The sequence below is a fragment of the Maniola hyperantus genome, chromosome 25 (assembly GCF_902806685.2).
Source record: "Maniola hyperantus chromosome 25, iAphHyp1.2, whole genome shotgun sequence".
Taxonomy (NCBI): Eukaryota; Metazoa; Arthropoda; class Insecta; order Lepidoptera; family Nymphalidae; genus Maniola; species Maniola hyperantus.
In genome coordinates this window covers 2,352,731-2,379,255 of record NC_048560.1, presented here as the reverse complement: position 1 = coordinate 2,379,255, position 26,525 = coordinate 2,352,731, and the positions used below count along the sequence as shown (strand labels likewise).

Genomic DNA, 26,525 nt, shown 5'->3' with positions numbered 1-26,525 from the left:
ACCGTAAATTTTATTTCTCTTACAAACTTATTATTCCACGTCATAAATCACGTAAATATATCACGTGACACGTAAATATAAGGTTTAAGTTTTTAGGGAGCTTTTACACTTAACTGCAGTTTAAGGCTCGTTTCAGGGTTCCGTAGACCGTACCCGCCGGGTGCCAACGGGACCCTATTACTAAACCTCCGCTGTCCGTCCGTCTGTCTGTCAGCGGGCTGTATATCGTGAATCGTAATAGGTAGAGTTGAAATTTTCACAGAATTTATATTTCTGTTGCCGCTATAACAACAAATAATAAAAAATTCAAAATAACCGCCATGAAAATTTAAAAAAAAGTGAAATTTTTTCCACGATTATACGCAACCCTTCGTGTGCGAGTTCGACTCGCACTTGGCCGATTTTTCATATGCGGAAGGATTCGCCTATATTGCAATTAAAACATATGCCTGGCGCTAGAGGTCAACGAACGTTGCATAAGTAGTGGCCTACTTATGCAATACTCGGAGTCAATTCCGCGTCGTAGGTGGGGCATTGACTTGGGTTTTGCGGGTTTGAAAAATCACTAAAACTACAAAATAAAGCAAATGGTTATTGGTATTGGATTGTGTTTAGGTAGTATAACAAACGCTAAGTTTTTGCTAGCGTTCTGGTTACACCCTGCATATTCATTCATTATGGTGTAGGTGTAAATAATACTTAGAACTTTTTTTCGGTCTATATGGTTCTAGTCATTGCTATCGCAATCAACAGTTCTTCATCGCTTCAAAAATGTTATTGCTTCTATGAACGCGTGCGGTGGGAGAATTTTCACCTCCAGTGAAAATGCTCCCTTACAAACCTCGCACGGTACTCCCCATTTTCATTTTATGCGTCGCCGTAGAACGGAATAACCATAAAACATAGTAAAACGTAAGACAAAACAACGGCAAATAGTTACAAATAGGAACATGTCTGTAATAGCTGACGTTGAGATTTCGCTATGTCGATGAAGCCATAAAAACTAAATAAAATATAACTAAAATAAAGGCTCTGCCATAAAGATCTATATTTTTAGAGTGACGTACCTCCAGAGGAAAAAGAACCCTTATAGAATCACTTCGTTGCCTGTCCGTCTATCTACAACGTTAGTTTTAGTATACACAAAAAACCGGCCAAGTGCGAGTCAGGCTCGCGCAATGAGGGTTCCGTACTACAGTCGTATTTTTTCGACATTTTGCACGATAATTCAAACTTTGAAAGTTGAAAATACTAATTATTAGTTCATGACCACAATTTAATTTTTTTGTGTGATCTAACCCTAAATTCACGGTTTTGAGATTTTTCCCCAAATGTCAGCAATAAGATCTACCTACCTGCCAAATTTCATGGTCCTAGGTCAGGAAGTACCCTGTAGGTTTCTTGACAGACAGACATGCAGACAGACAGACAACAAAGTGATCCTATAAGGGTTCCGTTTTTCCTTTTGAGGTACGGAACCCTAAAAAGACATAAAATTAAAACAATAAACAACAGCAAAAATAGAAATCCAGTTGGCATCCTTATTGCTTTGAAGCGATCTCTGCCAGGAAACCACAGGATCTCTGTCAGGATGATGATGATGATGATGATGATACTTGTCGGTATTCTAGGATTTCTTCGCGTCTAAACAACGCACCAGTTTGGAATAGCCTTTAATGCGCCGTGTTGTTCACAACGAAAAAATTTTTGTACATGGCTCCTAATTTACTTTTACAGCCTTCTAGAAAAATATATTTTGATGATGGAAAATGTTTTCGTTTCATAGCAATTTTGTTGTTATATTAACAACGATCTTTATTATTACCAATCTATATATATAAAAGGAAAAGGTGACTCACTGACTGACTGACTGAATGACTGACTGACTGACTGACTGATCTATCAACGCACAGCTCAAACTACTGGACGGATCGGGCTGAAATTTGGCATGCAGATAGCTATTATGACGTAGGCATCCGCTAAGAAAGGATTTTTGAAAATTCAACTCCTAAGGGGGTGAAATAGGGTTTTGAAATTTTGTAGTCCACGCGGACGAAGTCGCGAGCATAAGCTAGTTTATTATAATTATGGCTAATTCTGTTGTACAATATAAGTTGAACTGAATAGGGTATATTGGACTGTCTCTTGAACTTGGGTCTCCGGGTCGGGAGGCGCACACTCTTAGTCGGTGCGCCTCGGACGTGCGGTGAGGGGACCTCGTCAGTGGGTCCGCCTCAGCGGACGTCGCTGGCTGGGTCACGGTTGATTGCTTCGGTGTTCAGGTGACCCAGTCGCCAGGTGACGCGCAGGAGCGCCCCTGGGTTTTAGTGGGTAGTCGTAATTGGGTGGGTTTAGTGGCAACCGGATAAATGGTTGCCTCTCGGCCGCCGAGACCCACATACTTACCTTCCCTCTAGTTGGTTGGCTGGCTGGTTAGCTGGCTGGCTTCCAGGAGGGGGGATGCGTGAACGCATTTGACCCATAGAGTTAAAATGGCGCGGGAGGAGTCAGTTTTTACGGACTATTACCTACCTTATTAGTTCAAAGTAAATTATTTTTGAAGCTAATAAATTGAGCATAATTAATCTATGCTTTGGAGAGCGGAGCGAGACCAATAATTAATCTATGAAATTGAGTTATGAACACTATTATTAAAATAATAATTATTCTATTACAAATTATGTCATCAATGTCATATATACAGGCATTTTAAAATAAGAACTACAGCCAATGACCTCGTTAATTTAAATACGCTAGACTTGCTTTTGCCAACCTGTTTCGAAGCAACTTGATTTTTGCCATACCCAAACCTCCGCGATCAAAGCGACTACGAAGCGGGAACATCAGCCGTTCCCCACGATATTTACAGTACGACAAGGCTCCTTTGGCAGTTGAACGACATTGACAGGGGGGCGTAGTTGTAGAACAAAGGCTGCCAGCATATAGAATCCACAGAATCTCCTCAATTTTACAGAATATATTAAAAATCACAATTCCGAAAATCGAGTAAGTTTTATTTATTATAAATACTATCTGTCCCGGCTTACTCACGTGTGTAGTCGACGTTAGCCCGACTAGTTTCGAACCCATACGGGACAAGCCGGGACAGATAGTATTTATAATGGAAATCACTCACGGTAGTTTAAACGCTAAAAAGTTTTATTTACTTTTAACTGAATGAGAAATTGGGAAAGCCGTCCGTGTTTCCAAATCGAGAAAGAATAATAAAAACCATTTATAGGCCATGGACTTGCAACTCATTATGTTTGTCATCAAGTCTCAATTTTAATTCCCGGTACGCTCGGTGGGTCCCTTCGGATTGGCATGAAATTAATAGCTGTCATTGTATGGCACACCTCTTCCAGTGTACCTACTTGTATATGTCCATTCTAGTGCTTGAATCGCAACTTCCGTGATATCGTGATATCTTTCAGACTTTCAAATTAATTAGCAAGAAATCTCTTATTAAATAAGTTTGTTTAAAAGCAGTTAAGGACATGGCTCGAAAAGGACAGGTTACGATACAAGAGACCGTGAAAACCAACGAGGAATTTGAGGAAGCTTTAACGAGCTACTATAACGTGCTAATATGTACGTAAATTATTCTTCTTCTCAGAAGGCGGGCTGTTCGACCTTTGGACGATCCCAAACTAACCGGCTCGTTGGATAGCTTGCCTCGCCTCTATAATGACTAATATTCCCCATTCCTCTCCAACTAAGCGTCAAGCTTGTGCTAGGAGTAGGTACGACAATAGTGCAACGGGCAGTGTTTGAACCGTCGACTATTCGGTTTTCAGTCCACTCCTTTACCCGTTGAGCTATTGAGGCTCAATTATTGTTCAAGATGTCGGAAGAAATCAAGCCGATTGAGAGCTTTCAGTTTAATTATTTAGATTGATTTAATTAGCTTTAAGGTTTATTGTAGTGTAGTGATCAAATAAAAGTTTTCTTTCTTTCTTTCTTTCATCGAAATAATGCTGTCTAAGGGCGTTTGTGCACTCATCCGTATACGCTAATTTTCGTGATTCATTTCAGGCATGGAAGTGTATTCAGAGTTCTGTGGATATTGTCTAGCAACCTCAAATGCAATCAGAAAGGGGAAACTGGAAATCGGTCAGGACCGTATCTATATGGTTAAGGTAACTCGTTTATTTTATTTTATTCAGATACAAGTTAGCCCTTGACTGCTATCTCACCTGATGGTAAGTGATGATGCAGTCTAAGATGATAGCGGGCTAACCTGGAAGGCGTATGGCAGTTTTTATTAAACCCAAACCCCTTTGGTTTCTACACGGCATCATACCGGAACCGGAACGCTAAATCGCTTGGCGGCACTGCTTTGCCGGTAGGGTGGTAACTATCCACGGCCGAAGCCTCCCACCAGACCAGACCAGAAATTTAGAAATTATAAAATTCCAAACCCCTGCCATGAATCGAACCCGGGACCTCCCACTAATAAGACCACAGCGCTTCACCACTGCGCCAGGGAGATCGTCGTTATTATCTTCTGAAAGACTGATTCGCTAACTCAGTGTCTGACACTGAATGATAGCCATCAACTCACCAAGCTCATTTGACATTTATTTTGAATCCATTGAAGGTTATCTACCAAAAATTATTTTAATATCACTCATTAAAGCAGCAATGTACAAATGTACAATGGCAATGTAACAAAATGGGGTTTTTATTCTTTCACAGGCCGCAGCTGATAATATTGATGTATTATCCAGATTCAGAAACAAAAGTGAACCAATTTTTCTATTTATATCGGTAAGACTTTTATAAAAGGAGTAAATTATAAAGGTAAAGGCACACTTATCCGAGCCGAACGCGTCGACCGAGTTGAACGAAACGAATTTTGGAATTCTGTACCTGAAATCTCATGAAACCTCGCACACTTCTCCACGTCGAATCGTCCGAATCTGCAAGAACCCCAGAAATCCTAGACGAATTCGGATGACGTCATCAGATTCGGCGCGGTTGAGCCGGAGCCCACGCTCGTGGACTTCATCTGCAGCAAGGTGCTGGCCGGCTCCGCGCCGCAGGGCATCCTGGACGACGTGCAGATGGTGAGTAGCTCACCTCTACTCGTCGCCGCTCACTACCGAGCACGCGAATGCGGTTGACTCGACCGATGCGCTCGCATTCTATCAGTTGCGTACACAGAACGACAGAGTAACGCGCGAGTACTATTTCTTCATTGTTTAAAAAAATGAGTGATACTTATTTGAGTCAATGATATTAGAAGAAAATAGGTAGATACGTTATACGCGGACCGCAAGTGGCACGTTAAAACTAAGCTAATTAGCAAACCTGAGCTCAGTCGCCCGCTGGCGTCGCGCTATCGCCGACGTCGTTGATAGTAATGTGTATTTTGTTTTCGTCTCCCAAAACAACCGAAAATGCCGTCGTGTGTGATGAGATTCCGCACGGTTTCCAAAAGTCAAGGAATCACATTTCATTCGTAAGTAAAACTATTTCTTTTATATAATTCGTATTTTTCACTTATTTAACAATAACAAACTCGTGCACGTTCGTGTAAAATGCAACTCATTGCAATTTCGACCTTATGTCACATGCCATAAGTACGTATCAAGTTGTCGTTGTACGTATTTTAAAGTTTCCGATCAAAGAATATAAAATAAACAGATAGGTCTCTTCTGAGTATTGACAATTCAAATAGTGTGCATATTTCCTGTTTTAGGGAAGGATTTAATTTAATTTAATTTTTATTATTTTTGTTATAGCGGCAATAGAAATACATTCTGTGAAAATTTCAACTGTCTACTTACGAGATACAGCCCGCTGACAGATGGACGTACAGACAGCGGAGGCTTAGTAATAGGGTCCCGTTGGCACCCCTTGGGCACGGAACCCTAAAAACGAGCGGAACCGCGGGAAAAAGCTAGTTCGTAATATATTAAATACCACAGTATAAGATTTTTATTTTACTATACAACTACAGTGTAGGCATAAATCGGCATTAGCCGAAAAGACTTTACGGATTATTTTTTCTTTGGAGTTTCTAGTATACCGTCTCGTCCCGTCTCTTTTACGCTCGCATTATTAGGCATATATCCGTCCTTCTTCCACTCTTCTGTGCAGGACGAGGTAGTGCAAAATATAACCGTCTCTTTTTCGTGCGCAACTGAAGCTGAGGTTATTAGTTCACCGTCCTTTACTCTCTGTTGTGTGAGGTTAAAATACTATCTATGCGTTTATGTGTGTTGAGTCTTTCGGCGCTGACGCAGCGTGCCATTAATAAACATCGAATTTGATATAAGTAACCTATCTACCTCTTTTTCTTCTAATATCATTGATTTGAGTCGATTTTTTCGGCGCGGTCGATTTTTCTGGTGCGGATATGTGTGCGAGCCCTCCTTGACTTCGATTCGTTTGATGCGTTCGGCTCGGACAAGTGTGCGTTCACCTTAATACTTACCTAATTAGTAATTACATTACCTACTAGATGATTCACGCATCTTCGTCTGCCTGGATCTAGGTTTTAAAAAATCCCTAGTGAACCCTTTGATATTTTGGGATAAAAAGTAGCCTATGTCTGTCTACGAGATGCAATATATTTCTACACAAAATTTCGTCGAATTCGATTAAGAGGATGGCCGTACAAACTTTATTGAAATGAAAAAACTTTCCATTAGATGTGATTGTGGTCAAGCGTTCATCTAACTGATGCTAAAGGTCAACGAACGATGCGTAAATAGGCCACTCGGATTCAATGCCGCGGCGTAGGAGCCGAGTTATGCATGCCATGATTGCGTGTTTGAAAAATACTAAATCACTAAAACTAAAACAAGATAAGGCAAAATGGTTATTGGCATTGGAGTATAAAAATCATCATCATCATCAACAACCGATAGACGGCCTTGAGTCTCCTGAATCCAGCGGCTCCCTGCAACTCGTCTAATTACGTCCGTCCACCTAGTGAGGGTCTTCCAGGGCTGCGCTTTCCGGTGCGAAGTTTGCCTATAATGTTTTTTTAACTTGCAATTTCTAAAAAACTTCAAAAATAGATATAAGTTAAGGTTAGATTAGATTATTGTAAATTAGAGTTAAAGATGTTGCAATGTAAATAGCAGCAGGTAAAAATGTCATTTAAAAAAAACTTGCAATTTCTAGAAAGGCAAACTAGTGCGTGCTATGTTCGGCGCAAACGGTCTGGAACTGTGTCGTATTATAGAAGAGGAGCTTGGGTTGATGAAACAAGAGACAGAGACGGGGGTTGAGCGACCCAAGCAGGAGATAAGCGAGTTATTGCCAGAAGAAGCCGTAAGTCTTTATCAATTCAATTCATTTATTAAATAGGACAACAATAGATCCATTATGTGTTAGTAACAACAAATACTTAATAACTATGTTAGTACTTCTCTATCTCTACATAGTATAAAATAAAGTCGCTCCCCGCTGTCTGTATGTATGTATGAACGCGTAGATCTTTTAAACTACGCAACGGATTTTGATGCGGTTTTCACCAACAGATAGAGTGATTCAAGAGGAAGGTTTATAGCTATAGTTCAATTCTCAAAAAATTAGAGATCCCTAGAGAAATTGAAGTAATGTGAATTAGGTCGGACAAAAATCCTCTCATTTGAGAGTTTCCGAGGCAAATACACCTCAATGACACCACGTTAGTATCTACATTGCACCCATGCGAAGCCGGGGCGGGTCGCTAATAATAAATAAAAGGGGTTTAGTACCCTGCACGAGTTTCCCCATCAGAGGACTATCCATTTTGTCCGCGATCATGCGCAGGATCCCGTTGCTGCTTCCTCGGACTCTAGACAATAGTGAGGCTGTTTTCTTGCGCCAGATGGCATCGAAGCCATCTGTCCGCGCCTCAGCAAACATAGCTGATGCACTACAGAACCGAGGTTGCCGCAACAAAATCCTGAACGCATTATTATATTGGACTCGCAGCGCATTGTAAGCCCTTTGCGTGTACTGAAACCACAAGCTTGACGAGTATAAGGAAGTACAGTATGCTTTGAACAGCGTGACTTTCACAGCATCTGTACATCGGGCAAACCAGCGGGCCACCATATTCGCTCGGACTGACAAATTGTCAGTCCGAGCGAATATGGTGGCTGCGTTCCCTTTCCATATCGTCATCATCTCCAAGGTTCTCGGTTATCAGACTAGGAGGTCTGAATGAATCCTTTTCTCGCACATGTAACTAAGTATGTAAACTTACAACATTTTTTTTATCATAGGCAAACGCTTGACCACAATCACACCTGATGGAAAGAGAGGCCTAAGATGGGACGCGTTTACCTAGAAGATGCCTATTCACTCTTGTTTCAAAGATACCCGGGTTGTAATTGGTAGGAAACACAGATCGTGGAAGAGTATTCCAAACCTTAGCCATGCGTATAAGGAATGATGACGCAAAACGTTTCGTCCGTGTAGATGGGATGTTGACGACATAAGGATGGAAACTCGCCCAACGTCTTGCGGTTCTCGCATTTATAATATTAGTTAGGACATCAGGGTACCACTAAAGATAAAGACTCTACCATCGTTTTGAATGCAGATTCCATTGCCATTGACATTATGATGAAGTGAAGTCACAACAGCAGGTAAAGACTAAATGAAAACTTGATTTACAGGCTAAAATAGAACAAGAGTATAAGATGGAAGAGGAAACAAGGGAAGCTCAAGGAAGACTTAGGGTGTTAACCATCGCAGCGCGGAAGAAGCGCATCTGCGAGCGCCTAGCGAGAAGCGTCAGACACTTGAACTTTATTCTCTACTGGCCGCATTGTCATCAGGCTCACTTGGATTTGTATGAAAAGTGGGATCAGATCAGTAAGAGTTTTGATACTATCCTTTTATACATATTCCCACTAAGTATATGTAACAAACGCCTGAAAGGCTGGCAACGCATTGGCAGTTCCTCTGGTGCTGCAAATGTTCATGGGCGGTGGTAATCACTTAACATCAGGTGACTCCCTTGCTCGTTTGCTCGCTATTTCTATTTAAAAAATGTATATGGAGAAACCTATGCTTGGAGTTTCTCTACGTGATCAAATCAGAAACGAGGTGACCTGTTGAGAAGGAGCTGAGCAACTGGCATAGTTCATCAGGTTGCGAAGTTGGAGTGGCAGGGGACATAGTTTGAAAAACCGATAGACATTGGAGTCCCAAGAATGGCGACGTCATACTGGAAAGAGCAGCTTTGGAAGACCCCCCCCCCCCTACTCAAACCCCCCACCCACCCACTGGATGGATAAGTTCTAAGGAGCCGCTTCGGGCGGCGCAAGAAAGTGGTGTGTGAAAGTCCACATAAGAGAAGATTTTTTGAGGGGATCGCATTTGTGTAGCCTACGCGAACGAAGTCGCGGGCATAAGCTAGTATTCCCATTATGATCATTGGTGCTGGTACGCTGTTCATACCGTAGCACAAATTGATCATTTATATGGCAATATTGGTATTGGTATGATAATGAGGATTGATTTAATGAAATCCATGTTTAATGTCTTCTTCATGGCTTTTCATACCATGTCATTATCTTTAAAAGGTTTATTATTGAAAACATGTATAATTTTCAGGTATCCAAGTGGCCGCCAAAGAGACCTACCAAATGACAGAGGAGGCAATCAAAGAAGCTCTCTATATGAGTGACGTGGAGCCGAATGAGGCTTGTCTCTACGCCCTCATGAAAGGGGAGGCGTTAGTTGTGCTGTTCAAGATTCAAGAGAGTGATACAAGGGACTTTGTCAGTTCGTAATCTTTTTGATCCGATGAGTGTATGTGTGTGTATATGCGGATATGCTTATACTCGGTTCTTGGATTTCACATCCAACCTCGACGGCCTGCGTGGATAAAGGTTTTTGAATCCCGCAGGAACTCTTTAACTTTTACTCGCCTTCTTGACTCCTTACAAATTATTTTATGTCTCCTCCTTGTCCCTTATGCTCATTCCTCCTTTTGGGGGCTAGACGCCACTAGCACTACGACGAGGTTCGTCTAGAAGACCGGTCTCGCTTCGTCTCGATCTAACATCGTCACCCGCAAATCCTCATAAAGGGGACACTGCCACAGCACATGGTGCCTATCCTCGTCACCAAAGCCGCACAGGCACGCCGGGATCTCGCACAACGTCATCCCATGCAGGCGCGCCCGGAAACAGGCGTGTCCGACGAGGATCTGTGAGGTCTCGTAGCCCATGTGGCCCCGAGCCTGCCGGATACGTCCGGGAAAAAGCGTCGCAATTCGTCACCCCAAATCTCCGCAGATCGCCGCTCCTGCCACAGGAAGTAAGAAGTATGGATTGTACAGTTTAAATTTATTTCAGAATTGATGCGTCACACTATATACGAAGAGATCCCAATGCCGAAGGAGGACCTACCGCCAGAGAAGCAGCTGCCTCCCATTCCACCGTTCGAGCGATATGCTACTATAAGCAAAACCGCTAGAGAAGTTCGCAGGGAGAGATATGAAGCCAGAATGCAGAAGTTGGTATGTATACCGGTCATCATCATGATCAACCCATCGCCGGCTCACTACAGAGCACGGGTCTCCTCTCAGAGTGAGAAGGGTTTGACCGTAGTCTACCACCCTGGCCATATGTGGATTGGCAGACTTCACACACCTTTGAGAACATTATGGAAACTCTCAGGCATGCAGGTTTCCTCACGATGTTTTCCTTCACCGTTAAAGCAAGTGATATTTAATTACTTAAAACGCACATAGCTCCGAAAAGTTAGAGGTGCGTGCCCGGGATCGAACCCCGACCTCCGATTAGAAGGCGGACGTCTTAACCACTAGGCTATCACAGCTTTATGTATATCCATACTCCATACTAGTATTGTAAATGCGAAATTGTGTCTGGCTGTCTGCCAGCTTTTCACGGCCCAACAGTTCAACCGGTTTTTTTAAATAAAAATGGCAAGCAAACGAGCAGTCGGGTCACTTGATGTTAAGTGATTACCCGAAGTCGCGGGAATGAAGTTGGCCTCTTATACAGGGGGTCGGGGGTTTAATTTCGAACACGCACCTCTAACTAGTAAATTTTCTACTGAATGTTTAAAAAGCGTGAAGAAAGAGAAGAAAGAGAGCGTTTACAAGCTGAACAGGCGCGCCTGGCAAGAGAAGCTGAAGAAGAGAGACAAAGGCAAGAGAAACAAAGGCAAGAAGAAGAAAGAATGGCAAGAATTCAAGCTGGAGTAAGTTTTTCTAAGTACTTAGTAGTCAGAGCGTCGGGCGCGATCACAGGAGCCGCGGGTTCGATTCCTTTCCGCAATTTTTAATATGTATTTAAAATTATTTAAAAATTTCCTTGTGTGTAGGTAAAACACTATAAAAATTACAAAAACAAATTATATATTTTCGGATTTCACGCAAAGAAATTTATTTTGGCATCAAACTCATTGCATTTATTCAAGTTTTTTCATGTATTACTTGTCACATCCGCCATATTTTATTAGTCACTAGCTGCCCCGGCGAACTTCGTACCGCCTCACAGTCGATTCTTATTCAGGTTTTTTTTTTTAATTTCTCTCTCCGTAAGAACCATCCTCGTACTTCAAGGAATATTATTAAAAAAAATTAGCGAAATCGGTTCAGCTGTTCCCGACATTTGCGATCAGCAACACATTCAGCGATTCATTTTTATATATAGAGAAGAAACATCATAAAAACCTTGTTTAGAGTGATTTTAGTGATAAAAATTGTTTCATAGTTGCCAGCTGAGCCAGAACCTGAAACTGTAGAAGAAGCAGTCGAAGGCGAAGAGGCGTTAGAAGGGGAACAAGCTGAAACAGAAGCCACAACGGAAGTAACCGAAACTACTGATGAGGTAAATTAGTTCTCCTTCTTCTTCTTCCAGGGCCTCTCCATTACTGAAGGTCAGCAGTTAGTTGTTTAAACTTCTCCTTGTCCATGGCTAGGCGGAATAGTTCTCCGACTGTTTTTATGCCAGTCCACTCCCTGATGTTACGTAGCCATGACTTCTTCCTTCTTCCCACCCCTCTTTTTCCAGTTATTTTACCCATCATAAGTGAAATAAGAACAAACTTTTTAAGTAAGTAACTAATTTTAGTTACTTATTACTTAAAAAAGTTTGTTCTCCTTTCACTTCACTTTTCATTTTTAATGAATAAGAGCAAGATAAGCGGAATAAGCTATATTCCCGCAATTTCGTACGCGTGGACTACACAAATTTCAAACCCCTATTTCACCCCCTTAGGGGTTGAATTTTCAAAAATCCTTTCTTAGCGGATGCCTACGTCATAATAGCTATCTCCATGCCAAATTTCAGCCCGCACCGTTCAGTAGTTTGAGCTGTTCCTTATATGTTATATTTCATCATGATCAACCCATCACCGGCTCACTACAGAGCACAGGTCTCCTCTCAGAGTGAGAAAGGTTTTGGCCAGAGTCTACCACACTGGCCAAGTGCGGATTGGCAGACTTCACACACCTTTGAGAACATTATGGAGAACTCTCAGGCATGCAGGTTTCCTCACGATCTTTTCCTTCACCGTTAAAGCAAGTGATATTTTAATTACTTAAAAACGCACATAACTCCGAAAAGTTAATTATGCGTGTCCGGGATCGAACCCCCGACCTCCGATTGGAAGGCGGACGTCCTAACCACTAGGCTACCACAGTTTCTTCTTCTTCTTTGTCGTATCACTCTTGGCAGAGCGGTCGTGGTCATCACGAAGCAACGTCTTTGAGGGCAGATGTTATATGCCTCACGAGCATTCGCCATTTCTCCCTGCTGGCTGACAGCCTGGTACACTCGTGCAAAGGACCGCCCACAGCAGACTTAATTTGGTCGGTCCATAACCACAGTTTATATATTTACATATAGATTATGGTAATATTCAGCCTGAAAGGTTAGAAGAAGAGCAAGTCGAGGTAGAGGAAGAGTTCCATTCGGACGTCTCCATAGAAGATGAGGAGTACATACCACCTGGGGGTCTCTTCGTGCCGGGATTGTACACACCGCCTAACGAATTGGCGAAAGCTAACGGATTGGCTTTCTTTTTTCCCAAGGTATGTCTACACCTGGTAATAATTAGGTGTAGTACAAACTCGAGATGGCAATCGGGGTATGAGGCGGTGGGACGCCCCGCGTACCCGCACGTCACCCGTGCTATCCCGCTCCGGGCACTCAGATCCCGGGCTTTTCGCAGTTATGTGCCTTATAAGCAATTACTAGATCATGCCCAAGACTTCGTCCGCGTGGATTTAGGTTTTTTAAAAATCCCGTGGGAACTCTTTGATTTTCCAGGATAAAATGTAGCCTATGTCCTTCCCCGGGATGTAAGCTACCTCTGTACCAAATTTCATCAAAATCGGTTAAACCGTTAAGCCGTGAAAAGCTAGCAGACAGACAGACACACTTTCGCATTTATAATATTAAGTATGGATTAAATATCACTTGCTTTAACGGTGAAGGAAAACATCGCGAGGAAACCTGCATGCCTGAGAGTTCTCCATAATGTTCTCAAAGTTGTGTGAAATCTGCCAATCTGCACATGGTTAGCGTGGTAGAGTATGGCCAAACCCTTTCTCATTCTGAGAGGAGACTTGTGCTCAGTAGTTAGCCGGCGATGATGATGATGATGATGATGTAGGAATCGTAGTCAATTTCATTAGAAGTTTAAAGTTAGAAGTTAGGATAGATGAAATTGAGTGTTGCTGGCTTGAATCGATAGAATCATGAGATTTGGCAGATACCGCGCAATGTCTTATAGCAAAAGTAGGTAGGTATAGACTATAGAGGTAAAAATCCGAAAACCGTGAATTTCTGGTTACATCATCAAAAAAAAATTATACTGATAGTGTTATTTCTTCTACGATAGTACGGAACCCTTCGTGTGCGAGTCCGCCTCTCACTTGGAATTAGGTTTTTAAAAATCCCGTGGGAACTCATTGATTTTCCAGGATAAAAAGTTACCTATGTCACTCTCCAGGTCTTTATCTAAACCCATGCAAAAAATCACATCAATCCGTTGCACCGGTTGCGACGTGATTGAAGGACAAACCAACAAACCAACATACCAGCACACCAACAAACCAATAAACCAACAAACACACTTTCGCATTTATAAAAAGGGTACTGATTCTACGATATTAAGTTTACTCTTATACCTACTGTATCGTGAAAAGTTTTAATAAGTTTATCACATTCTCTGTGTTGTAATTCATTGTAAGGTGGTGAGTCGGATAGCTCCAATAGAGTCTGAGCATTTACCGGCGCACGTACTAGTGATGTTCTCTGTCGACAAACGATACGATGTGAAGGAGATCATGAACCAGTTCCCCGGTGAAGTGATTAACGTAAGTGATGAACCGAAAACTTTATTTGCTATAATCCGCTGAATCAGATCAAATCTGTAAAGCTCTGTTCAAACTGAGGCGAATAACGCGCGGGACGCGGGACGGAAGTCGCTCGCGCCGATTGTGTTAGCTAACTTGTATGGACGTGTTCAAATTGACGCGAGTAGTCGCTCAAGTTGAAGCGAAACTAAAGCGGGACGCCCGGCGGGATTTTTTGATCTCGCAGTGCCGTTCAATATGGAACTATTTTTGACAAAAAGTGAAAGAGAATGTGTATTACTTACCTTGAATCTTGTGATTCTTCTTCTGCTACTGCTAACAACAGTAAAACTTCATCTTCGAAATCAAGAGACATGATGATTACGACATTGACGATTACGATAACGATGAAATCGTTATTCTTACACAATTGGAATGCTGTCCTTTTGAGAATCTGTCTTTGTGAGAATCTGTTCTTATGCAAACGGTTGTCGATCATGATGATGTTGATGAGGCTCATTGTTCCTTGTGTATCGTGGATTATCAAAATTAACGCCTACTTCTATCATAAACCTTTCACCTTTCTACCACCGTACCGCAAGGCGCCGGGCTAGTTTCCACCCCTATGTCGTCAACATTCCATCTACGCATACGAAACGCTTTGCGTCATCAATCATTGCGTCATCATTCCATATACGCATGGCCAGGGTCTGGAATACTCTTCCGAGATCAGTGTTTCCTGCCAATTATAATCCGGGTATCTTTAAAACAAGAGTGAATAGGCACCTTCTAGGCAAACGCGTCCCACATCACTTCACATCAGGTGTGATCGTGGTCAAGCGTGCGCCTATAATGAATAAAAAAAAATCTTTACAGTATGGATTTTTTGTCGGAGACGACCCCACATTTGCTGAGCATGTTGCGTTCACCATAAAACAGTATGACAAGATGACGAGATACAAAAAGCAGTGAGTACTTTTAATCTAACAAACAAAATAGGTATCCAAATTTCAAAATTATACAAGGTGTAATGGGTATCCACAGGCAAAACTGATCTCAGAGGGCGCCACAAGAGGTCCGGTCAATGTCATATTAAAATCAACCATAAATGTTTGTTTGCTAGCTTTGCTAAGAATTGTTGATATCGATACACTATAAACAATTGTTTCGTGAATTAAAAAATATATTATGATACCTAGAAGCTCATATATTTAATATTATGGCGTTTGACAGCTACAGTGCGACAAGGCTCTTTTGGCGCGTGGTGAAAATTGGAACTAACGCCGCCATCTTGTCAAATGTCATGGGTACGCCTTATATGCGATGTTGCTAAGTAAAAATCTGAAATTCAAGGCTACTTTGTAATGGAATAAAAAAAAGTTTTTGTATTTAACTGCATATTTATTATCTTTTACTTTATGATAGCATTTTCCTATATCAGCAAGGACCGACTGGCCCTCATGGTATCCCGAAAACGGAGTCTCCCATTGCTCCAACTGGCTGGTCTAAACCCGTGCTATATCAGCCTGGACAGGGATGCTGGCGAGCGCGACTGCCTCACGCTGTTCCCCGTGGGCTACGGTGATGAGTACGAGGAGGAGGAGAGCGTTGAGGAGGAGGAAGTCCAGGTACAGACGCTCCCAGAAATCCTAAGCCTTACATGTTTTTAAAGGAGATTGTCCAGAAGTCCAAGTATCATCTCGCACAAAAATCGCTCTTTCTCCCACTCTCTGTCTCTTTCTATTCACGCTCATACAACCTGGAGACTTTGTAATTCTTTAGCTTGCAAGTTTCAAGCAACAAGACAAGGGAAGTGATGTAATACTAAATTGGTTTTATAGAGAGAGAGCCTTCAAGCTGTCCGTGTATGGCTGGTCTTAGTGACACCAATTTCGTTGTCTTATTGCTTGAAACTTGCCAAGATAATAATTTGGTTCAAACTTAATAACATTCATTTTAATTTTATAGGAAGTCTTTGCTGAACCTGAACCGGAGCTTGAGGTAAAATTGAGACATCATTTATTTTTTTGAGCTCTATGACCGTTACTATAATCCATATCCATACTAATATTATAAATGCAAAGTGTGTCTGTCTGTCTGTCCGTTTGTCTGTCTGTCTGCTAACTTTTCACGGCCATTCCATGTGACCAAGTGCGCCCGACCGTAGCCGCCCTAGCCGTACCGCCCAAGCCGGAAATAGTCAATCAAACAACAATCTTCATAAAAAGTCAACTTATGGCCGTGACTTCGTCCGCTTGGACTACACAAATTTCAAAACCCTGTTTTACCCCTTTAGGGATTGAATTTTCAAAAGTCCTTCTTTTAGCGGACGCCTACATCATAATAGTTATCAGCATGCCAAGTTTCAGCCCGATCAGTCCTAGTTTGAGCTGTGCGTTGATAGATCAGTCGGTCAGTCAGTCAGCTTTTCCTTTTATAGATAGATTATTTGTTGACAGGTCACAGTTGATGAACACGTAGAAGAAGAGGAAGATGAAGAAGAAGAAGATTAGATAGATCATAGTAGAAGATAATAGCATAATGCGCGACAGGTCGACATGGCAATCGGGATGGGGACGGCCCGCATACCCGCGCAGCCCCCGTGCTAATTCGGTGCGGGATAGCGCGGGCGACGTGAGGGTGTGCAGGGCGTCCCTCCGCCACAAACCCCGATTGCCATCTCGTCCTGTCTGGCCTGGTAGTGATATTAAATAGGGATTTTATTCTAAACTAGCTGACCCCGGCGAAATTCGTACCGCCTAACAGTCGATTCTAATTCTTTAAATTTTTGTCTCCGTAAGAACTATCCTCGTACTTCAAGGAATATTATAAAAAAAAGAATTAGCGAAATCGATTCAGCTGTTCTCGAGATTTGTGATCAGCAACACGTTTAGCGATTCATTTTTATATATAGAGATATTCCGTTGTCTATCCATTAAGATTTGCACTTATATTGGAATAAACAACTCCCATTAAACTTTTTCCTTGTTTTTTTCTCGAAGGATAGGATGCTGGGTATCTTTTTAGTAAATCACAAGCCGACTTGTTTACGGAGACGCTCGTGTAACGAACTGGAAAACGAATAGTTTACTCACTTGAATTTATTGGTTCTGCTTGTAAGGAGTTGGATCATTTGCAAATCATTTACTTAGGATTTCTTATTCGTCGTATAGCGATAGAATAGAGATTTGCTACGCCACGCGCCGTAGTTGTAAAAAACATGTTACCAATAATAATAAATAAAAAAACTGGAAAAGTGCGAGTCAGAATCGTGAACCGTGAGTTCCGTATTACGACAAGACCGCCAGCAGAGTGACATAATTATATTTTAATAGGACTAACCCTTTGGGTACGGAACTCTAAAAAAAGCCAATAATTATGATTTATTGGATTGTTTGTACCTACCTATATTTGAAGCCTATTCTGTTAGTTCAGCCGAATTTCCTGAACCAATGCCGATAAACTGAATATGTTGTCATTTAAGCTCGCCAATATGGAAATGAAAACCACAGCTGTTTGCAATAAGCCTAACATAACTATGTTACAGGCGAAATACGAACAGAGTGTAATGATGAAAGTGCCAGGGTTTTTTTTATGAAAGTCAGCAGTTGGCTGCAATCTTGGCTGCAATCCACAGACCTCTATACTGTTATCAATACGCTGGGCTTGCTATTGCCAATATGTTTTTGAAGCAACTTCCTTATAATGACATACCTACATATAAAACACATTTTTTTATTTATTCAGATACAAGTAGCCCTTGACTACAATCTCACCTGGTGGTAAGTAATTTCTACCTATGTCAGTTATAGACTTAGAAACCATCCAACCGATGTGCTCCAAGTCGGTTTCATCAGAAAGGCCATGCGAAGATGGTTTTAGAGGGTCTTTTGGTGTAGTTGCACATGCTGGGTATCCGCAAGTGACAGATATTTTCTGAGTCGATTCTAAGTGCCCTACCGAGCGTACTGGAAATTAAAATTGACACTGTGTCAAATGATCTTCGTGTTGTTTAATCTAATGACGGAACGCTTGTAACGGGCCGCCATTTTTTGAAGTACCTAAGCTCGTAAACTCCGTGCCAATTTATATGTAGTCTGTAATCTGTATGAATCTGTATCTCTATTACAATGTTATACACACAAGCGAACAAATTTGCCATCTTTTTTTAAAATACAATTGTATAAGCTTTGCCTATCTGGATAGTATTTATAATGTGTATCTTTGGCTAGCTACTAGAGCAAGGACGCAGTTCAAAACAAGACGCAATTTCATTTCCGTTGCGGCTTTGATTAAATAATGAATACCCGGGAAGTTTGAAGATTGTCCATTCAATGAACTTGGCCCGTAACATCAATAAAGCTGTTGTCTGTAATACGGTTTGTGTGATCAGCGTAGAGCGTAATAAACAAGCCTTTGATATTGTGTTCGAATAGTTCAAATCGATTGTTCGCGAAAACAAATTTCATCGGTCCCACCTGGACACTTGTTTTACGTCATCAACATCATCAACAACCGATAGACGTCCACTGCTGGACATGACGCGGATGAAGTCGCGAGCATCATCTATTCTATACCCTATCTGCGGAAAGAAGTTAGTATAGCCCTTTCGCCCGCATCATCATCAACCTATAGACATCCACATAGACATAGGTCTCTTGTAGGGACTTCCACACGCCACGGTCTTGCCATGCCTGAATCCAGTCGGCTCCCTGCGACTCGTCTGATGTCATCCGTCCGACAAGTATGGGTCTTCCAACGCTGCGTCTTCCGGTGCGAGGTCGCCATTCCAGCACCTTGAGACCCCAACTTCTATCGTTTTTACGAACTATGTGCCCTGCCCATTGCCGCTTCAGCTTCGCAATCCGTTGAGCTATGTCGGTTACTCTAGTTCTCCCACGGATCTCCTCATTTCTGATTTGATCACGTAGAGAAACTTTCTTTACCTACTACCACAAAATTTTGTGCTACAACTCTCCATTTTTTTTAAATCTCTGCCTCGTTGGTCTAGTGTTTAGCATATTCGACTGCGGATGCCTAGGTTCTGGGTTCGGTTCCCGGGTCGGGACAAAAAAAAGGCCAAATTAGCCCCCAAAAACCTTGGGGTGCTCAACAGAGGAGAGGTTACCATCAGGTGAGGTTGCAGTCAAGGGCTATCTTGTATAAGAATTTAAAAAAAATCTCCTAATATAAGGGCCAACACACACACGCAGACGGAGTCAATTCAAAATATTATGACGGCCTGTATGGCGCCATTTTCAAATATGAAAATCAGCTAGTATTTTCATATTTGAAAATGGCGTCATACAGGCCATCATAATATTTTGAATTGACTCCCGCCCGCGACTTCGTTCGCGTGGATTTAGGTTTTTTTATTATTCAGATACAACCCCTTGACTGCAATTTCACCTGGTAGTAAGTGACAATGCAGCCTAAGATGGAAGCGGGCTAACCTAGAAGGGGTATGGCAGTTTTTAATAAACCCATGCCCCTTTGGTTTGGGAACGCTCTTTCAAGAAGCTGGTCATGAATTATCTTAGGAATAATATTGCTATATTACACTAAGCCTGTAGGATAATTAGAATTTAGATAAATGGTATGGTACTAATATATTCTTTATTTATATTTTATACATGTAACTTTATATTTTATTCTACATTTATATATTTTTATACATGTAAGTATATTAATTAATAATAATAACTATGTGGTTGACGTAGTGGGTAGCACGTATATTAATACTATGTTATATTATTACTGTTTTTTATCCAAGCACTGCGTGCTACTGTTTGTTGATCCGAATAAATATAAATAAAAATAAAACGCTAAATCGCTTGGCGGTACGGCTTTGGCGGTACCAGTCAAAAAGAACCGAAGTAAAGCCGGGTTTTTTAAAAACCCCGTGGGAACTCCTTGTTTTCCAGGATAAATAGTAGCCTATGGTCACTCTCCTGGTCTTTAACTATCACGCCGATCCGTTGCTGTGTTGTGATGTGATTGAAGGGCAAACCAACAAACTTATAAATCAGTATCCATAATATTATAAATGCGAAAGTGTGTTTGTTTGTTGGTTTGTTGGTTTATTGGTTTGTTGGTTTATTGATTTGTTGGTTTGTTGGTTTGTCCTTCAATCACGTCGCAACGGAGCAACGGATCGGCGTGATTTTTTGTATAGGGTATAGATTAAGACCTGCAGAGTGACATAGGCTACTTTTTATCACGGAAAATCAAAGAGTTTTTAAAGAGATTTTAAATACCTAAATCCACGCGTACGAAGTCGCGGGCATCAGTTCGTAAACCATAAACAAACACACTTTCGCATTTATAATATGGGTAGTGAATAGTGATTATCTATGCAATGTAATCTTTATTTTTCCGACTAGATCCAGCACCCGACGCAGAACTCATCAGTTTCTGAAACTTCTCCGTCAAACTCTTCAATGTGCCTTTTCTTACGGGTAGAGGTTTCTCCTGGAACCAATGACAATCAAATGACCAACCGAGACATCTAAATAAAAAAAAACCGGCCAAGTGCGAGTCAGACTCGCGCACTGAGGGTTCTGTATTACAATCGTATTTTATCGACATTTTGCACGATAAAACAAAAACTATTATGCCTAAAAATAAATAAAAATCTGTTTTAGAATATACACTGTAGCCCTTTCACAATTTATGATACCCCACTTGATATAGCAATCTTACTTTGAAAGTCGAAAATAGCAATATTTGTTCATGAACACAATTTAATTTTTTTTGTGTGATATAACCACAAATTCATGGTTTTCAGATTTTCCCCGAATGTCTGCTATAAAATCTACCTACCTGCCAAATTTCATAATTCTAGATCAACGGGAAGTACGCTGTAGGTTTCTTGACTGACAGACAGACAGACAACAAAGTGATCCTTTAAGAGTTCCGTTTTTCCTTTTGAGGTACGGAGCCCTAAAAAACCTAATAGTCACCAATACAATACCTCAACAACCAGCGACTGAATAATTTCTGGCGCTTCTTTATTCTGTTCTTCTTCTAAATCGTGAAGCTTTTCTTCTTTTTCCGTAGCCATTTGAGATTCTTCTGTGTTTGAATCATTGTCTGATTCAGTTATACTGTCCAATACCTGTAGGGCGATTTCGTAAAACTTGCATCAATCATTATTGCAATCTCAATTGTTGTGATTGGCTGAATTTGTGCTACTCTTGTTGCAACAATGCATTGTAGCCAATGGTGACCGAGCGTCAACCAATCAGAGGTGATTGCGATCGTGACATTGTAGCCGTCATTCTACCGCAATCGAGCAGCCTAGTAAAGGGAATTTTGACTATGACTCTGACTTTGACTGAAATGGACGTATATAAGTATGCTGGAAGAGTCGTGCTTTACAAAAAGAACACGCACTGAACTTTGTTCTTTTTCCGTAGTCGTTTGAGATTTCTTTGATTTCCCATAGCCTAATATTTGACATCGTCGAGGATCAAACCGAGAGTTCCCTCACCCTAGTTCACTCTGCCATTGGGCCAGGCAAGTCGTCAAGCTAATAGATAAGTTAAGCAGTATCATCATCATGATCAACCCATCGCCGGCTCACTACAGAGCACGAGTCTCCTCTCAAAGTGAGAAGGATTTTGGCCATAGTCTACCACGCTGACCATGTGCGGATTGGTAGACTTCACACACCTTTGAGAACATTATGGAGAACTCTCAGGCATGCAGGTTTCCTCACGATGTTTTCCTTTACCGTTAAAGCAAGTGATATTTAATTACTTAAAACACACATAACTCCGAAAAGTTAGAGGTGCGTGCCCGGGATCGAACCCCCGAGCTCCGACTAGAGGCGGACGTCCTAACCCGGGCCGTGGCTATCACAGCTTACCGCCTGTCAGTTAAGCAGTATAATTTACCGGAATAATGGAAACACGCTAACCGCTTCATACAAGGCGCATTGCCATCGAGGGCCACCAGCACAGGGTCGATGCAATAGGCGGTTGTCCTCATTCTCGTTGCAGACCCACAGAATGGACGTTTCGCAATTAGCCAGTGGCGGGCAGAAGGACGCACGAGGCTGCCCTGCGGCCATCCACAGCGCAGAGGAACCATCGACCATCACTGCCACGCTGGGCGCATAGCTTAATCTTTGCACTGGCAACGTACATTCAGAATTTTTCTTTACATCAAACTGGAAATATACTTAGAAGGATAAACCGACTGAATCTGCTATTAAGTCTAGCAATCACAAACAGACGGAAGTCCTCTCTACACGCACAACAACAGGAAACGTTTAAGTGCGGAAACAGCCCAGAGCGAAGAAGTCTAGCAACTTTTTTTTTGTACATAGTTAGATTTTTGATGTACATAGTTTCTCTCTACAACGCAGACCCACTGAAGTAGGATTCCTATGAATTCCACCTCAAACGAAGTCCGGGGTGGGTTAGTTAATAATTCTGATGGCCACTTTGTTACATATGGGCGGTAGCCCTTGCAAGCAAGATGGAACAGTCTTGCGTTCCTGCTGTCTGTATCGGAAACGTCTTTTTTAACTTGGTTCAAGTCTATTCTAGTGGAAGGCTTAGGCTGAGATCAAAGAATTTTAAGTACTAATTCTTAATGTAATAAGAATTATCCCTTTCTATATCAGTGTTCGTATTATATATCCGGCATCAGCAAAGTAAGTTCCCTTAACAGATTTAACGATTACAATTGTCCTCATTCTCATTGAAGGACTAAGAAGGAGTTCGCATGCGGGGGCAGGAGACGCACGAGGGGCATGCCCACCGAACCACACACAGCGCAGAGGAGAACACTGCCATTACTGCCACAATGGGCGCCATAGCATAACCTTTTGCACTGGCAACGTGCATTCAGATTTTCTTTCATCAAACCTGGAAATATAAAAGCGTAAACCGACTGAAGCAGCCACTGTCTAACGAATGACCAATTTACAGCTCAAACTATTAAGTCTAGCAACTTGAGATTTTAGATGTAGGTTCTCTTTAGAACGTAGACACCCAGTGAAGTAGGATTCCCATAAATTCTTTTTGACAGAGTGGTCGTGGTCATCACGAAATGAAGTTTTTGGGTGCAGATGTTATACACCTCACGAGTTTTCGCCACTTCTCCCTGCTGGCTGTTAGTCTGGTTCATTCGTGTACGGGACCGCCCGTCGGGTATAGATAGTTCAATCCACGAAAACGCGCGCCACTATTTTTCGTGCGGGGAAACCATGGGTGCGGGGAGTGATTTTTACCTATTTTATCTTCTTGTGCTGTGCCCACATCGCTGATCGGGGCGTTACGACTACGATAGAACTCACACTCTAACAGTACATAGTACATTTGCATTGTAAACCGATTGGACAAAGAGTGGGCGCGTCTCATGGATTGAACTATCTATACAAAATATATATCGTACTACAGTCGTTATTTTTCGACATTTTGCACTATAATCATAATATATAGAAATAAATAAAAATCTGTTTAGAATGCACAGAATGAAGCCCTTTCATATGATACCCACTTAATATAGTTATCTTACTTCGAAAATTGAAAATACTAATTTTTAGTTCATGACCACAATTTTTTTTTTGTGTGTGATGTAACCACAAATTCACGGTTTTCAGATTTTTCCCATAATGACTGTTATAAGAGCTACCTACCTGCCAAATTTCATGATTCTAGCTCAACGGAAAGTACCTGTAGGTTTTTTGACTGACTAACAGACAGACAGACAACAAAGTGATCCTATAAGGGTTCCGGTTTCCTTTGAGTACGGAACCCTAAAAACACTAGACAGAAGAAGGTATGTTACCAATCATCAACCCCACAGTTCTCGATACCATCGCACACCACACCAGTGGTGAAGCAGAAATTCATCAGATCCACGGTACAAATGGTTTCGTTTCTTCTGTTACATCCTTTGAGTGGTGCCAGCCGTGCCGAAGTTACTGTTACTTGATAGAAGTTTGCCTTCAAATTAAGATTACCTTTATAAAAAACTAGCTGATGCCCGCGACTTCGCCCGCGTGGATTTAGGTTTTTAAAGATCCTGTATAGCCTATGTCACTCAGGAAAAATGTAGCTTTCAACTGGTTAAAGAATTTTTAAAATCGGTTCAGTAGTTCCAAAGATTACCCCCTACAAACAAACTTAACGACATTACCTCTTTTTTTTTTTTTTTTTTATTATAGATGCTTGTATGCTTACAGCTAGTGCCAAAGCGCATTACAAGTTAGACTTATGACTAATAACTTATACTATTCGAACAAATACACAAAGGTTCTTATAAGTCTTAGTGATCTACACATGAAATAAATTTATTTATATTTGTATTGAACAGGTCTAGGCTCTGGTGCTGAGCAATCAACTCATTTAGCATGGAAATTGCGCGGAAGGTTGGCGCACTTTCAGCTTACCGCGTGCGGAACGACTTTAGCGCGAAGAAAGGCCACGTCTTCCGACATGACCGGAGTAGTTTGTCCGGCAACCGTACCGCCAACGCACACCGCGACAATGTGTCCGGATTATCCACTTATTATTTATATAATAGTATAGATATAGATAGTATAGAAGTATAGATATAGATAGTATAGAAGTATAGACATAGATACCTAAAAATGTAGGATGATAAAATATGAGCCAACTTACATTTATATCAGAATTGATGCTGCTGTTGCTTTTAAACAAGAATCTCAGCCGGCTTTGGACGGTAAACGTCAAATACGGTGTATACACCTCTCCGGAGAGCAAATCACATAATCTGGTACATTTCCATTTCTTCAGTACAGTCAAGGCGTCTCGGTTCACTCCACAGTTCTTGGCGATGGTGGTGGGGTACCGTACCACTACGACAAGGTACTGGTTGGATGACGTCACTATTTCGACTACGCATTCGTAGTCTATGTCGTTTAGGGTGCGAAACACCTAAAATGATATATTACCTAGAATAATTTATCACTAAGCACAGGTCTGGTTTGATCACTAGAGAAACTCGAAGCATAGCTCTCTCCATCGCCCGCTGAGTGACTCTTAGCTTTTTGATCCAAAAATGAGGAGCCTGTGCTTAGTGATGATAAATTACGAACTATGTGCCCTGCCCATTGCCACTTCAGCTTCGCAACCCGTTGAGCTATGTCGGTTACTCTAGTTCTCCTACGGATCTCCTCATTTATGATTTGATCACATAATCCGCGTAGTCTAAAATATATATAAAAGGGAAAGGTGACTGACTGACTGACTGACTGACTGATTGATCTATCAACGCACAACTCAAACTACTGGACGGGTCGGGCTGAAATTTCAAAAGTAAATCTCTTACCAAAGTGATAGTATCAGACATGCCCATACCGTACGATATGTCGAACCGTAGTTGTCTAGAAAACGCACATTCGTTCGTAATATCCTTCGGTCGGTAGAGAAGTAAGAGACCGTTACCATTTACCAACAAAACTACACTAAATACAACTGTAAGCTCTGATAGCATCTTTACTAACTTAAAATAAAATGTCAATCAAATCACCTATATTATTCATTTCAAGTTGGCTTTCTTTATAACATTGACTTATTATATTGTAGAATAGCTTATGCTCGCGACTTCATCCGCGTGGACCACACAAATTTACACACCTCCCTTAGGGGTTGAATTTTCAAAAATCCCTTTAAGTGCTGACTTCACTAATATGGCGGCCACGGGCATTAGCAATTTGCGGAACATATAATAGGGTCCCGTTGGTACCTACCCTTTGGGTAAGGAACCTTAAAAACGAGTAATACCTTGGTTGCAACTTCAATCAGAAATCCATCACGCTCGAAAAATAAATGGAAGAGTTATCAAAAATAATTGTCAAACTATGTAAATTTTTAATCCTGTTATTTTTTATTTTAAGTAAAATTTGTCTTGTTTGTTACAAATTTTAATGAAATGGAAAGTGAGAAAGTACCTACAATCAAAAACTGTAAGTGAAGAACTTTATAAAACCTTTACTTAATCATAATTCATATTAATATTATATTATGAGAGCATACGAGAGTTGGTTATTGTGACGAAATCTCATTGAAATCTATTATATAAAAAATAATATTATCGTATATTTAACACAAATGTTAATAGCGTATATACTGCACAAATCGGGGTTATTACAATTTAATTATATGATATCCTAAAAGTCCTACAACTTAGTGATTATTCTTAACTTGGTCCAAATTCATAAGTACAAAACTTATATAAAAGCCGGCACTAAAATATG

General features: G+C 41.2%; 2 protein-coding genes across 2 annotated transcripts; one reads left to right on the top strand and one right to left on the bottom strand.

Moving 5' to 3' along the window:
* Positions 1–3,497: 3,497 nt before the first annotated feature.
* Positions 3,498–16,861, top strand: LOC117993962 (thioredoxin domain-containing protein 3 homolog). The gene is made up of 15 exons (XM_034981841.2): positions 3,498–3,591; positions 4,036–4,139; positions 4,699–4,770; positions 7,138–7,287; positions 8,625–8,823; positions 9,568–9,738; positions 10,314–10,477; positions 11,053–11,184; positions 11,700–11,816; positions 12,854–13,021; positions 14,186–14,311; positions 15,167–15,258; positions 15,732–15,918; positions 16,259–16,291; positions 16,750–16,861. Exons 1-15 carry the CDS (start codon positions 3,498–3,500, stop codon positions 16,801–16,803), a joined length of 1,863 nt encoding a protein of 620 aa, XP_034837732.1. The 3' UTR covers positions 16,804–16,861.
* A 6,232-nt stretch (positions 16,862–23,093) lies between these two features.
* On the bottom strand, positions 23,094–25,762 carry LOC117993799 (uncharacterized). Its single transcript, XM_034981663.2, has 4 exons — positions 25,598–25,762; positions 24,928–25,203; positions 24,092–24,249; positions 23,094–23,166 (listed from the first exon to the last, which is right to left on the bottom strand). Exons 1-4 carry the CDS (start codon positions 25,760–25,762, stop codon positions 23,094–23,096), a joined length of 672 nt encoding a protein of 223 aa, XP_034837554.1.
* Positions 25,763–26,525: the final 763 nt, after the last annotated feature.

Excerpts from the sequence above, each read along its gene's own strand:
- LOC117993799 (XM_034981663.2), bottom strand. The coding sequence starts at position 25,762 with ATGCTATCAGAGCTTACAGTTGTATTTAGTGTAGTTTTGTTGGTAAAT. Across the intron at positions 25,204-25,597 it reads TGTCTGATACTATCACTTTG|GTGTTTCGCACCCTAAACGA; the intron begins GTAAGAGATTTA and ends ATATCATTTTAG. Across the intron at positions 23,167-24,091 it reads AACTGTGGGGTTGATGATTG|GTTTGATGAAAGAAAATCTG; the intron begins GTAACATACCTT and ends TTATATTTCCAG.
- LOC117993962 (XM_034981841.2), top strand. The coding sequence starts at position 3,498 with ATGGCTCGAAAAGGACAGGTTACGATACAAGAGACCGTGAAAACCAAC. Across the intron at positions 4,771-7,137 it reads CAATTTTTCTATTTATATCG|AAAGGCAAACTAGTGCGTGC; the intron begins GTAAGACTTTTA and ends TGCAATTTCTAG. Across the intron at positions 13,022-14,185 it reads TGGCTTTCTTTTTTCCCAAG|GTGGTGAGTCGGATAGCTCC; the intron begins GTATGTCTACAC and ends ATTCATTGTAAG.